Source organism: Castanea sativa, chromosome 12 (assembly GCF_040712315.1).
Source record: "Castanea sativa cultivar Marrone di Chiusa Pesio chromosome 12, ASM4071231v1".
Classification (NCBI taxonomy): domain Eukaryota; kingdom Viridiplantae; phylum Streptophyta; class Magnoliopsida; order Fagales; family Fagaceae; genus Castanea; species Castanea sativa.
In genome coordinates, this window is record NC_134024.1 from 13,031,089 (window position 1) to 13,045,835 (window position 14,747).

At 38.3% G+C, this 14,747-nt stretch overlaps 2 protein-coding genes across 2 annotated transcripts; one reads left to right on the forward strand and one right to left on the reverse strand.

The window, feature by feature from the left end:
- Positions 1 to 1,230: 1,230 nt before the first annotated feature.
- LOC142620208 (uncharacterized) lies at positions 1,231 to 3,834 on the reverse strand. The gene is made up of 4 exons (XM_075793608.1): positions 2,985 to 3,834; positions 2,743 to 2,873; positions 2,478 to 2,646; positions 1,231 to 1,763 (listed from the first exon to the last, which is right to left on the reverse strand). The coding sequence occupies exons 1-4, from the start codon at positions 3,832 to 3,834 to the stop codon at positions 1,231 to 1,233; spliced, it is 1,683 nt and encodes a 560-aa protein (XP_075649723.1).
- Positions 3,835 to 11,308: 7,474 nt separating this feature from the next.
- LOC142620209 (uncharacterized) lies at positions 11,309 to 14,399 on the forward strand. The gene is made up of 6 exons (XM_075793609.1): positions 11,309 to 11,411; positions 11,801 to 11,826; positions 11,938 to 12,340; positions 12,437 to 13,267; positions 13,457 to 13,596; positions 13,797 to 14,399. The coding sequence occupies exons 1-6, from the start codon at positions 11,309 to 11,311 to the stop codon at positions 14,397 to 14,399; spliced, it is 2,106 nt and encodes a 701-aa protein (XP_075649724.1).
- The last annotated feature ends 348 nt before the right edge of the window (positions 14,400 to 14,747 follow it).

Below are 14,747 nucleotides of genomic sequence, written 5' to 3' on the forward strand. Positions count from 1 at the left end.
GCCTCTGCTGAAGACCTTGAGACAGTGCACTGCTTCTTCGATTTCCATGAAACCAATGAATCACCAATGAATACACTATAGCTAGTCACTGATCTTCTTGTATCAGGACATGCAGCCCAGTCAGAATCTGCAAATCCCTTCACATGCAATTTTGATTTTGAAGAAAACAAGATACCTTTCCCTGGCTCACTCTTCAAATATTGCAATACTCTGTATACAACATCTAAGTGAGGCTTTCTAGGCTTAGCCATGTATTGACTTAACCTATGAACTGCATAGGTAATATCTGGCCTGGTAATTGTCAGATACAACAATTTGCCAATCATCCTTCTATAAAGACTAAGATCCTTGAGTTCTTCTCCCTCATACTTACTCAACTTGAGGTTTTGCTCCATTGGTGTTTTTGATGGCTTGCACCCTAGATATCCTGCATCATGTAGCAGCTCAAGAACATATTTCCTTTGGCATAAGGATATTCCTTGGTCTGATCTAGCAACTTCAAGGCCAAGGAAATATTTCAAGTCTCCTAAATCCTTCAGTTTGAACTTCTGATCTAGTAGCAGCTTGAATCTTGCAATCTCATCTTTGTTGTCACTAGCCACTAACACATCATCTACATAAACCAATAGGATTAAGAAAGCCTGATCTATTTGCCTAGTGAACAGTGAGTAATCAGCCTTAGATTGAGTAAAACCCAACTCTTGAATCAAGGTAGTTGAGAACTTAGCAAACCACTACCTAGAGGTTTGCTTAAGTCCATAAAGAGACTTGTTCAACCTACAAACCTGCTCCCCCTGGCTATGAAACCTTGGTGGAATAGCTATATAAACTTCCTCAGACAAATCCCCATGTAGGAAAGCATTGTTGACATCAAGTTGGGCAAGGAACCAACCCTTAACAGCAGCCATAGCCAACAAACATTTAACAGAAACCATTTTGGCCATTGGGGAAAAGGTTTCAGTGTAATCAACACCCTCTTTCTGAGTAAAACCCTTGGCAACAAGGCGTGCCTTATACCGTTCCACAGAGCCATCAGATCTGTATTTGATCCTATAGACCCACTTACATCCTATAGGCTTCTTGCCAACAGGTAAGGTAGTCAAGGTCCATGTATTATTAGCTTCTAGAGCTGCAATTTCAGCAGCCATTTCCTCCTGCCACTTAGGGTCATTAATTGCTTGATAATAGTGAGTAGGCTCAACAATAGAGGAGATGGAACAACAAAAGGTTCTATTTCCTAGATAAGGACTTATAGGAAAGGAAAGAAGATAAGGGGTGAGCAGTTCCTGATTGGAGAACAGGAGTAGTGGGAGATGAAGTAACCATGTTACAATGGTAATCTAGAAGATAGGAGGGCTTCTTATGAGCTCTAGAGGACTGTCTAGTGGGAATAGGATCAGCAAGTGGCTCAGGAGGTGAAGCAGGAACATTAAGAAGAAAATCATCATCAATTTCATGATGAACCTGAAGAATTGTGTCATCTAGAGTAGAAGAAACAGGAGTAGGAGTGATAGATTGAGAGGAAGAAAGAAGATCATCAAAAGGAAGAGATGAAGTATGAGGTAAAGGAATAGCAGGTGTAGTAGATGGAAGAGATGTAGAAATGGTAGAGTTGTAAGGAAAAATAGACTCATGAAAGGTAACATCCCTTGAAATGAAAACTGAATGAGAAGCTAAATCAAAGACCTTGTACCCTTTAACATTAAAAGGATAACCAAGGAAGATACACCTCCTAGACCTAGGATCAAATTTAGTTCTAGTGGCTGTAATGGTAGATGCAAAACATTCACAACCAAAAACTCTTAAATGATCATAAGAAGGTGGCTTATGAAATAAGAGCTCAAAAGGAGTCTTATTGTTCAATAAGGGAGAAGGCAACCTGTTTATCAAATATGCAGCAGTTAAGACACACTCTCCCCAAAAAGGAAGAGGAACATTGGATTGGAATTGTAAAGCCCTAGCAATGGAGAGAAGATGTTGATGCTTTCTCTCCACAACAGAATTCTATTGTGGAGTATACACACAAGATTGTTGATGTATAATACCATTAGAGCTAAAGAAGGTAGGCATATTAAATTCTAAGGCATTGTCAGTTCTGATTTGTTTGATTTTGACATTGAATTGAGTAGTGATCATGGCATGAAAGGAAATAATGAGAGACTAAATAGCAGACTTGGTTTTCATCAAATAAACCCAAGTTGCTCTAGTGGCATCATCAACAATAGTTAAGAAGTATTTACAACCATCCAAGGTAGGTGTAGAGTAAGGGCCCCAAACATCCATATGTAAGAGATCAAAAGCTGAATGACTTATGTCATTATTAAAAGGGAATGACAAACGTTTTTGTTTAGCCAAAGGACAAATGTCACAGGTAGCATTACGTGAATTCTTCAAGAAAGGAAAAATAGTGGACAAAGTATGTAACCTAGAATCTGAGGGGTGACCTAATCTAAAGTGCTAAAGAGAAGAAAGATTACAATGAGAAGCAGTAGCAGCTAAAACAAAAGTCAAAGCTGAGGTAAGCTTCTGATTGGTAAGAAATTCAGCTAGAGCATTTGGAGATGTCTGCTGAAGATTACCAGATTGCAACAAGTATAATCCATCAACTTGTTGACCCACTCCAATTGTTCTCCAAGAGGCAAGGTCCTGAACAAAACAGAGAGTAGAAAGAAAAACAAGGCAGCATGGTTGGGTCTTAGTGATGGTACTAACAGATAAAAGATTAAATGTAAAGGAGGGTACACATAAAACATTATGAAGGGTGAGGGAAGAGGACAAAATAATGGTGCCAATGTGTGTGACTGAAGCAGTTTCCTCATTAGGCAGTTCAACAATGGCATTAGTAACAGCAGTAATAGAAGATAATGTACTTACTGAACACACAATATGGTCAGTAGCTCCAGTATCTATGACCTAAGTATCTGAATTAAAATCCCTTCTGTTCACTACCTTAGCTGAGAAAACAAAATGAGACAAATTGATACCTGTCATAGCATTGGAAGACACCATAGTGGCTACATTGGATTGAGGTGGTTCTCTTCCTTGGATTGCAGAAACAAGTGGAGAAGAGGGAGCAATCAAGGCTAGAAGTTGTTGATATTGCTCAGTAGTAAAGGTGATGTTGCCAGTGCTTGTGTTGGAGACCAAGTCTTGTGCATGAGGGAGTGAAACTTGATGAGCCATTGTAGTCTTGTTCTTGAACTTGAAACCAGGGGGGAAACCATGTAATCTATAGCATTTGTCTGCTGTGTGACCAGTCTTCCCACAATGAGTGCAGATTGGTTTTTCTTTACCCTTAGTACCTGCATTATTCCCAACAAGATTGTTACCAAGATTGGGAATTTTGGCAACTAAAGCAGTAGAATCAACCTTAACAGTGGATGGATTAGTGACTGCTTTTTGTGTTTCTTCTTGAATCATCAAAGAGTAAACCTTACTAAGAGAGGGAATTGGATCCATTAACAAGACTTGAGTCCTAACTTGGGAAAATGTTTCATTCACTCCCATTAAAAATTTCATTACTGACTCTCTTGCTTGCACATCATTAAGTCGTTTATTGATATTACAGACACATTTTCCACGGGTGCAAGAGGGAAAGGGACTAAGATTCTGTAATTGATCCCAAAGTGCTTTTAATTGAGTAAATAAATCTGTTATAGTCACCTCACCTTGATGAAGCTCAGAATTCTCCTTTTGAAGATTGAAGACCCTTGGACCATTTGTTTGAGCAAATCTATTCCTCAGATCATTCCAAATTTCCAAAGCCGTGTCTTCATAGATAATGCTTGATTGAAGTTTGGGTGAGACTGAATTGGTGAGCCATGTACCCACCATGTTGTCACATCTGATCCAAGCTTGTACATTTGAGGGAGAAGACACTAATGGCGAAGAGAGAGCAAGAGTACCATCAATGAAACCCAATTTGTTCTTAGTAAGCAAAGCTTTCCTCACAGCTCAAGCCCATGCTGAGTAATTTTCTCCTCCAATCAAGGGTTGTGTGACAAGAACTGTGCTTGGATTCTCTGCGTGGTGCAAGAACAGAGGATCATGGTGATTCTTGCGAAGAAGAAGCAGGTACACTCTCTGATGTAGAACCATTTGTAGTAGCAGCGGAAGCCATTAGTGAAAGAAGTAAATTCTTAGCAAGAAAAAAAAAAGTTCTCGAGAAAATTGTGAGAAAGCACAAGCCCTGTGATGAGGAAGTGCAAACCCAAGAAAAATTGGGGAAATTGCTCTGATACCATATCAGAATACAGGGAAGAAAAACTTTCTCTCAATTGTATTGATTGATTAATGAACTGTACATGACTTATATACTATCAGAGTCTAAAGGAAAGGAAAACATAATAACTGCCAAGAGCTAACTAACTAACCAACTATACACATGTGAATTTACAAAACAACTAACATTCTCACGTGTCTCAACTAACATCTACAATTGATAAATATAGACTAAACTACATACAACTTTAACATCTTAAGCTACTTATCGTTTTACACTTGCTTCTTTTTTTATTTCTTCAGCTCTGCAGTTTTGCCTTGGTTCTGATTCTGTCAAGCCTTTATCTTTGTCTTGCTCATCAAGCTTTACATTCTGATAAGCCACTCTCTTGATAAGATAATGCATTTTTGTTCTAGCATAGAGTTGTCCCCATCACCCACTATTTCCTTAAAATAATAAATAAATAAGAAAAACAAAGCCACCAATATATCCACCAATTAACATTTTCAAATTCGTTGGAAAAAAAAGGCGCAACTTTGTTGGGTTCTACAGTGCATTGTGGCCTAAATCGATTTGGCATGACTTAGAATGAGTGATAGCAATGCAGTCAAGGCAGGAACTAGATGGTCTAAATGGAACCACCCAACCCTAAAACTTACCCACCCAAATCTTTTGCGGGTTCAAGAAGATCCAAAACCTTAAGATCGACTCCTTTCCAATGACCCCAAGTTGAAGAGAAACACTCTATTGATGTCAATTCCTCAAGACTTTGCTGATGTCACTTCACAAGAGAGATGAAGTTGAGGGAGGTTATGGTCCTTGATGATTAGAGAGAGAGAGAGAGAGAGGTTAACGGAAGGTGAGGGAGATTTTTTTGGGTTTCATTAGTAATAGAGATAAGGTGGAAGCTTAGTTGGATTTTTAATTAATATAGCTACGATCACAACATATTCACAACAATTTTACAATAGCTTAAGTAGCTAATTATTAATGGTAGGTAAAAAAAAAAAGAATATTAGTGGTGGGCCTAGTTTAGGTAGCGTAAGCTTTATGAAATTATTATAAAATTGTTGTGCAAGTAGCACTACTTGTTTATAATTGACTTGGGCGAGCTCTAATTGGGCAAACTAAGTCGCATGGTAGGGATTGAACTTACATTACATGTGATATGAACATTTGAAGGCACATGGAAGATTTTTTGGAAAATGATCAACTCTTACTCCATTTTTTGGTTTAAATTAAGTATTATAAATTTAAAAAATCAAAATTAAAGGTGTATCTAGCTAGTTTCGTATCATTTAAAATTTTAAAATATATGGCACTATGTATATCGTTAAATATAAAAAGTAAAATCTTAACCTTGACATGAAATTTATTCAATTCAATTTATATATATATATATATATTGTAAGCGCACAATTGTACCCGGACCCAAAAACAAGTGTTGGGCTTAGGCTCAATGAGCCTTATGCAATAAAATTTATAGAGTATGGATTTGAAATCTAGGTTCGGGATGTTGGAAGTTTAATTAACAGGCTAGAGTGCTACTATCTGTGCAAATGATAAACGAATATGACAAAGAGACCTCCTCGGACGTAAGTTGAGGACGAGTTGAATAAATATTCTCTTTCTATGCCAAAATTTACAATCCTTAGTTCCTATTTTTCTCAGCAGAAGGTGCAGATCCCCCTCTCTTTCCTCTCTCTTCTCCTTATATACTTCTTCTTCTTCACTAGTTTATCCATGTGTCGTACAAATTTTTCCCTTGGATACTTGTCCCATCCACCGCCTTCTTGAAGTCTTCAAACAATAGCAGGGATGCTGAATTCTACTGTTCATAGGTCACTTCCCCATTAATGCGGTCAGGGAGGTAGATGCAGGGTCTTTAATGTGGAGGTAACAGCATTTTCCTTAGATATTTCTCTCACATCCTTGCTTCTAAAGGGTGCTTGGATCACCCTCTTACCCATCAGTTTTTCCAGAATTCTGTCTCTAACCCGGTTTAGCAAGTCCCAGGGTCATTGCTGGGCCTGTCCGAGGAGACATTCCTCCTCGGACAACTCCTCGAACCTTTACAGTGCAGACTGACTTGCGGGCCTAGAGGTCCTAATCAAAACAAACTGATACCAGCCAATTAGGCCCAAAACCCAAATGTTTATTCAAGAGTTTTTACCCACACACACACACACACATATATATATATATATATGTATGTATGTATGTATGTATGTGTAGTTTGTAGTTTATAAATTATAATGCATACAAGTAGCAATTGAAGAAGGTTCGCACATGTTGCTCCGTTGTAGAACCTGTGGACATTTTCATAAAAGACAAGTAGCATCATACAAGGCTTAAGAAAACGTTTGATGAGAATCATAAAAAAATTAGAGCAAGTTGTCGGTGTTATCTCTCATGCCTCTCTACCGACAAGTAAATGTCTCAAGCAACGCATCACCTTCATCGGGCCCATTGTTGAGGCAAAATTCCAACCATTCCAAAATTAATATACAATTGTTGACCATAGAATTAGATTTCAATGAAATGTGGGAAATTCAAGTAGAAAAAAAAAATGAAAGGACACCGAAGTAGAAATTTAATGAGTGTTGTGCCTGTGCCCTTGTGCGACATGTTGCATATATTGAAACAAAAAAAATCCCCACCCTTCTGATTATGATCAACGATGAATCATTTGATGAGATTGACAAAAAGAAAAACCATCTTCAATCATTGTTGAGAATCAGCATTTGGTTCACTAATCCATTAAAATATAGCAAAACATGGGATAACAAATTGAAATTGCAGCCTAAAGTTCTTTGACAGATCATATACCTATAAAATAATTGGCAGGATTACAGTTGAGTATTGATCCCCTGGATCATCCAATAGAGTAATAAAAAAAAATAAAAAAAATCTCTGAATACATGTCAACCCGGTCTAGCATTTGTTTGTGAAGAAAATAAGGCTTTTCTTCTTCGCAAACTAATCTATATAGATGTATTGCAATTTTAACTAGTAAATTATCTTCTTCTTCTTCTTTTTTAAGTAAATGTGTCTCAATTCTCAAACCTTTTCATTGTTGGGTACATGAGTCAAAACTTGGGAGGGGTGGAAATTGCTTACAAGTTACAACTACTGCTGTCACAACTAGTAAACTATCGAAAAGGAAGGGATTGGTTTTGAAAAAAATGAAATATAACTGTCTCAACTGTATGTCATATTTATTTGCCAACCAAACAGAAAGTCAAAGTAGCTTCTTTCAAATCAATGAAACCAATGCTGACTATATTATATGGTGTTTGCATAGGGATCAGCTACACAGAGTGGGAATTGTTTGGATTGTTAAGAACTTAATTTGTTGTTTACCCACTCAATAATAGTAGTATTCAACTCTGGTTGTTTTGATTATTAAGGGCATGTTTGGTTATGTTATTTAAACAACAGTTTTCATTGTTTAAACAACACAACACGTATTTTTACAATATTTGTTTAACCACATATATTTCTACAACACTTAAACAACGTTACTAGAACAATATTACTAAAAGGATCCTTACTATTATTATTCATGGTTTTATTTATCCAATCTCTTTTTTAAGGATTATACAACGCTAATTGCTTAAGTTGAGATAAGACTTTAAGCATAGTTTGTGCCAAATTAGTACCATGGAAAAGAATAAAGTGCAAAAACATGAGTTCAACAAATTCTAAAATGTTAAGGACTAGATTGTGATGAAAGAAAGTATTTTCAAACCCAAACCCATAAAAAATATAAATATATTATTAAAATTGTAGGATAATTATTTTTAAATCCATCGTACTTATATTTGAGATATTTAAATTTCCTTTTTTATATGTTATGTCATTGGGGCCAGATGGGATAAATTTTAAATTATTCAATAATGTTAAGTTTTAAAATACTATTTAACTAACTACATTTAATTATTAACACACACTAATTCAGCCAAAAATAAATAGTATTGATAACACTAAGACCACTATATTTAATCTTAATAAAAATTGGATAATGTTAAGTGTTAACCATTCAATTTGTATAAAATTGTCTCATGCAACATGAATTTAGAAAGAGCGAGTATATGGAGGTGAACTTTATAGAAATCTAGGAAGTTTTAATATAGTAATGTTAAAAATTGTCCCAAATTCCTAATTAGTTTTGGTTTGGTTTCCTTGGCATGGAATGAAACGTTTTTCCTTGGCCTAAAAGACAAGAATTTTCTTTGGTGTGAAAGACAAGGACTCTTCTACATATGAAAGGAAAAAGGTTTTTTAGTTGAAAAGCAATTAGATATATCATATCCATCAGGGAATAAAATTGAAACCTTATAAAAAAGGTAATGTTATTAGGGTCCAGGGGTTTAATGGCCTTCACCCAGGAGAGGAAAAACCTCTTAGATAAACCCAAAGTGGGTTTCTTCAAATAGTAGTTTGGTAAATTTTTTGGTTTGAAAGATACCTATGTTTGTGTAGTTTGTTTGTTTTGTGAGTGCAAGAGACTTATTTGGTGTATTTGGGTTTTAGGATTAGGAGGTTTGTCAATTAGTTTGTGTCTGTGAGAGGTTTTGTTTATATTAGTGAGATTTGTGAGTGTTGTTTGTGTGAGTTTTGAGTATTGTGAGATTTGGTTAAGTGTGGTTGTAACCATATCATTGATAGTGGATTTTGGTTGGTGTTACCCACGAATGTAAGCAAGGAGTTAGCCGAACCACGTTAAATATTGTTTTCTCATGTGAGTCTTTTATTTTCTTGTTTGTGTGAATGTGCTTTCACTAGTCCCAAATCACAACTATTAATATTAGAGCTTTCGTTGTTGCACAATAATTAATATTATGAATTTTTATAATTAACTTGGATATTAGGTCAAGTTTCTAATATTACCTAAATCTCAAACCCATCAAAACTAGGGGTGTCAATGTTCGACCCAACCTGCAAACACAAACTTGACACGGGTTTTTGCGGGTTAAGGTTGGGCTTTAACGGGTTTGGGTTATAAACGAGTCGACTCGAAAGTAACACGATAAGAAATGAGTCATAAGCAAGTCAACCCGCATGACCCACGATAGACACGTTTGACATGCCAATTTATTTGTGTCAACCTAAAATGACCCATTTAACACAACCCGTTTTTATTTTATTTTAGATTTGTCAAATACCTTTTATATCCAACCTATATTTTAAACTTAAAAAGAAAATTGAGTAATTACAAAAACTTACTAGCATAATTGGAAATTGAATTATATTATGTTGAATGTGGATTGAAGACTTGAAGTGTATGCACTACTTCTGGGATGTAAAAATATTTATTTTTAGATGGATGTTATAGTGATAAGGGGCCCAAATGTGGGTATTGGGCCGTGGGCCATGTTCGAGGACATCAAGTGGTCCGAGGAAAGGTAATAGTGACGGAGACATACAAGATAGTGGTTCATAGAAGGAGTTCGATCATGGGGAACTGGAAGTGTTGTTTGAGGAGAGATATCTCCTCAGCTAAACAGAGTAGAGGTCATAACTCCGACCTTTCGTCAAGAACAAGGCACCAGATGATCATACTAGCAAGAATAAACATTAGGAAGTGATAAGACAAAAGAGAGCTGAAAAATATTTGAGAAGAAGGCTACTACCATTGCATTGAATGCTCTACAACTAACTTCCTAGTCACATTAATGTGGAGGTGATACTTGAATAGTAACATTCAGCCTTACAGCTACCCACTAAGACTACGGGAAGGTGCTGATGGGACAAGTATCAAAGCCAGCATATGATCTGCACGTGGAGGGCTGAGATGGAGTGAAAAAGGGGGATATATAGAAGAAAAACCCCATTACAGTGGGAGGAATTGGGTAATATGTAGAAAAATCACTGTACACTCTAGAACTGTAATTGGGGTTAAAGTTTAAGAGAAATATATATGAACAACCTTCCTCGGACTTTGCCAAGGAGGATTTTCCTTGCCTATACTATTTTTTTATGCTTTATAATAACAATTAACCTACTGTGATTGTGATCAACCTAACTCATTGAGAGTTCAGTTTCAAACTCATTCTCTACAAATTCATTGTTTTGGGCTCTTTGGGCCATTGACCTTTTTTAGGCTATGGGAGCAAAACGGGTCCTTACAATTGTCGTCGTCTGTGGGGAGTTGAACATTCTTGAGTTCACCATTTAACTATGTTAGGTTCATGGCTAAACCGTGAAGAATCTGTGGGATCCCAACGTCAAGATCAATTTCTTAATCTTGAGCGAAGGAGAGATCGTGAGGTTAGTGTACACACCACCCATACAAGTAGGAGCCAGTGTAGAAGTGGGAGTCATGTGTCCCATGGAGAAAACACTAGGAATATGAAGTTAGAAATGGATCACTTATAGAGGAAATTACACTGTAAGCAATGAAAAGGGACTCCTTCTAGCCCAGAGCCTTCCTCTGATGATGATAATGATGATAGCTACAAGCCTAGGTTAAGGACTCCCCCCAGTAAGTCTTTTTCTTGTGATGAGGACCACCATTATAGGTGGAGAAGCGAGAGCCGATCTCATAGGGGCCCAGGTAATGATGCTATAAGCAAGGCCTTGCGCCAGATTTCTAAATCACCGTTTACAAGGAGGATTGAAGGAGGAAAGCTTCCTTAGCGGTTTACTCAACCAACGTTTACCATGTATAATGGTAAGACAGACCTTGCGGAGCATGTTAGCCATTTCAATCAAAGAATGGTTGCTCACTCAAAGAATGAAACCTTGATGTGCAAGGTGTTCCCATTTAGCTTGGGACCAGTGGCAATGAGATGGTTTGATGGAAGATTCAATCAACTCTTTTCAGGAACTTACTAGAGCTTTTGGAGCTTGTTTTGGTACTTGTAGTAGGGTTTCTCATCCCTTGGATTTCCTTCTATCTATGACCATGCGAGAGGGAGAGACCCCTTGAGGATGTATTCAGATAGGTATTGGAAGATGTTTAATAAAATAGATGGAAATTTTAATGATGTGGCGATAAGGACTTTCAAGGTCGGCTTGCCTACCGCGCAGGATTTAAGGAAGTCCTTGACGAGGAAACCTGCTAGGAGCATACGTTAGCTCATGGATCGAATTGATGAGAATAAGCGGGTCGATGAGGATCAACAACAAGGGAAAGGGAGGCTAAAGTGGTTTCCAAAGACTGAAGGGATTATAGATCAGAGAGGTAAAGCTATAATCGACCTAGGAGAGATTTTACTAGGCATACTAGACCTACTACCGCCCAAGTAGTTAGCACTGTGTTTAGAAAGCCTGTGCATCAAATCTTGGAGAAAATAAAGAGTGAGCCATACTTTCAGTGGCCAAATAAGATGGGTGGGGATCCTATGAAGCACAACCAAAACCTTCATTGTCAGTACCATAAGGATCGAGGACACACTACAGAAGAATGTAGGACTTTATAGGATCATCTGGAGTAGCTAGTTAAAATTGGGAAGTTAAAGCAATTTTTATATCAGCCCAATGGACAGGGGAGCCAGGTGGGGTTGGGACATTAGAGGGATGCTTCTTCAAGACCGTCTTTGTGGATGATCAGTGTTATTCTTGTTGCCCCAGGTAGGACTGGTTCTTATCCATCTAGGGTGATGTCCATAGCTCGGCCATTGGCTAAAGACCCTGATCCTAAGAGGGGTTGAACGAAAGCCCAACCAACTTTAAGCTTTTCTAATGAGGATAAGTTGGGAACCTTACAGCCACATGATGATGCCCTAGTGGTTACCCTTAGGATTGAAGGGTATGATGTGAAGAGGGTGTTGATAGATCAAGGCAGTGGTGTAGAGATCATGTACCCTAATCTATATAAGGGGCTCAAGCTTAGGCCTAAAGACCTGGCCTGCTATGATTCTCCTTTAATGGGGTTTGATGGGAAAACAGTCATCGCGAAAGGCCAAATCAGATTACCTGTTCAAGCAAGGTCAAAAGTCGTGGAAGTGGACTTTATTGTGGTAAATGCATATTCCCCATACATTGCTATTATGGTAAGACCTTGGCTTCATACCATAGGGGTTGTTTCTTCTACCTCATACTTGAAGGTGAAGTATCCATCAGGAAATCAAGTTGAGGAGCTGATCAAAAGTCAATCTATGGCCAGGCAATGTTTGGTGGCTGTAATTAGATATTAATCTGGAGGTGAATCATTGGCATCTATGGAGAGGGATTTATAGCAATCAAGGAGGATAATCCTGTTCGCAGATGTGGTAGTGGAAGGGGCAAAGTGCAAAAAGTTAGAAAAAATTGTTATTGATGAAGATGAGGAGAAGTTTTTCCAAGTGGGAGTTCAGTTACCTCCTCGGGAGAAAGAAGAGCTGGTTGCTATCCTTATGAAGAATGTTGACGTGTTTGCATGGAGTGCTTATGAAGCTCTCGGGGTGGATCCAAATTTCATCTACCATCATCTAAACGATAGTCCATCTATCACTCCCAAGAAGCAACCACCTCGGCGCTCTTCCAAGGAATATTCTGATGCAGTTAAGGAGGAGATGATCAAACTTAAGCAGGCAGGAGCAATAAAAGAAGTATTTTACCCTAAATGGCTAGCCAACACAATGGTAGTAAAGAAGAAGAATGAGAAATGGCGAGTATGTGTAGATTTCACAAATCTAAACAAGGACTGCCCCAAAGATCATTTCCCTATATCTCAAATAGACCAGTTGGTAGATGCAACAGTTGATCACTCTCAGATGAGCTTTTTGGATGTCTTTCAAGGGTACTATCAAATACTATTGGCTCTGGATGATCAAGAAAAAACTGCTTTTGTTACGCCCACTGGGAATTACAATTGCAAAATGATGCCCTTTGGACTAAAGAATGCCAGATCCACTTATCAGAGGATGATGACTAGGATGTTTGAACCTCAACTTGGCAAGAATATTGAAGTCTACATAGATGATATGGTGGTGAAAATCAAGGTAGAGTCCGAGCACGTTAAGGACCTCGGAAGTATTTTTGAAGTGTTGAGAAAGCACAAGCTATGCCTTAATGCTTCTAAGTATTCTTTTGGCGTCAGTTCAGGCAAATTTCCAGGTTATATGGTCAATCATCATGGAGTTGAAGTTAATATAGATCAGATTTAGGTAATCAATAATTTATAACCCTCTCGGAATCCCAAAGAAGTCCAGAAGTTGACAGGAATGATTGCATCTCTGAACCGATTCATCTTTCGGTCCGCGGAAAGGTGTAGACCTTTCTTCCAATTTTTGCACAAATGAAAAGGATTTGAGTGGACAAAGGAGTATGCTTTGGCCTTCCAGCAATTAAAGGATTATCTTTCTCGGCCACCCATTATGTCCAAGCTCAAGGAGGAAGAGGTTATTTTTGCCTATATTGCTGTAGCTTTCCATGTAGTTAGTCTGGTATTGGTAAGGGTGGACGATGGAGTACAGTGACTAGTCTATTATGTGAGCAAGTCACTACACGAAGCAAAGGTTCGTTATTTTCCATTAGAGAATGCTATTTTGGCCGTGGTGCATGCTACACGGAAGCTTTCTCATTATTTCCAAGCTCACATGGTTGTGTTTTAATCCAGCTTCCTCTTCAATCATTACTCTAAAAGGTTGATTATACAGGGAGGGTTGCCAAGTGGAGAACAATTTTAGGGGCCTTTGACATTAAGTATATGCCTCGGACCTCTATTAAGGGCCAAGTTTTGGTAGATTTAGTGGCGGAATTTACTGAATCTCCATCAGAGATGGAGGACGAAGAGCAAAACTTGGGAGGAAAACCAGTTGGTACAATTTCTCTACAAGGACCCTTATCTTGGAAACTGTATGTTGATGGTGCTGCTAATCTGAGAGGATCTGGGATAGGGCTAGTTGTGATATCCCCAAATGAGATCACTATTGAGAAATCTTTAAGGTTAAGTTTCTCGGTCACAAACAATGAAGTCGAGTATGAAACTTTGTTGGTAGGGATGGCCATGGTTCAAAAAATCGGAGGAGAGGCAGTGGATGTGTTCTCAGACTCAAGGTTGGTAGTGGGCCAAGTGAAGGGAAAGTTGGAAGCTTGGGATTCAAGAATGCAAGAATATTTGAATAAGGCTAGGCGTTTGCAGTCAAGTTTTGAGTTTTTCACCTTGCAGCAAATCCCGAGGAGCATAAATACTCATGCTGACTCTCTGGCTACTTTGGCAACCTCTTCTGGACAAGGCTTACCTTAAGTTATACTCGTTGAAGATTTGCATAAGCCTACCGAGGAGGAGAAGGAGAAGATCCAGGTTCACCAGATCGTGGTCGATCCTAGCTGGATGGATCCTTTGGTCCTATTTCTCAAAGAAGGTACTCTACCTGAGGAGAAAGGAGAAGCAGATTCTAGTTGTTTGAGGAGCAAAGGTTGTACAAATGTTCCTCTGGACCGTACTTATTCTGTGTCCATCCCGAAGCAGTAGAGCCACTTATGGAGAAGTTTCACGAGGGGATCTACGGAAGTCACACAGGGGGGAGGTCACTATCCTATAGGGCCCTAACTCAAGGGTATTGTGGCCAAGTATGCAAAAAGAAGCACTGGA

Coding starts and splice junctions, on each gene's coding strand:
- LOC142620208 (XM_075793608.1), bottom strand. CDS start 3,834: ATGGTGGGTACATGGCTCACCAATTCAGTCTCACCCAAACTTCAATCA. Junction 2,874..2,984: donor GTCTTCCAATGCTATGACAG/GTATCAATTTGT, acceptor TTGTGTGTTCAG/TAAGTACATTATCTTCTATT. Junction 2,647..2,742: donor CCCTTCATAATGTTTTATGT/GTACCCTCCTTT, acceptor TGTTTTGTTCAG/GACCTTGCCTCTTGGAGAAC.
- LOC142620209 (XM_075793609.1), top strand. CDS start 11,309: ATGGATCGAATTGATGAGAATAAGCGGGTCGATGAGGATCAACAACAA. Junction 11,827..11,937: donor CTGGTTCTTATCCATCTAGG/GTGATGTCCATA, acceptor GGAACCTTACAG/CCACATGATGATGCCCTAGT. Junction 12,341..12,436: donor TCAATCTATGGCCAGGCAAT/GTTTGGTGGCTG, acceptor TCCTGTTCGCAG/ATGTGGTAGTGGAAGGGGCA.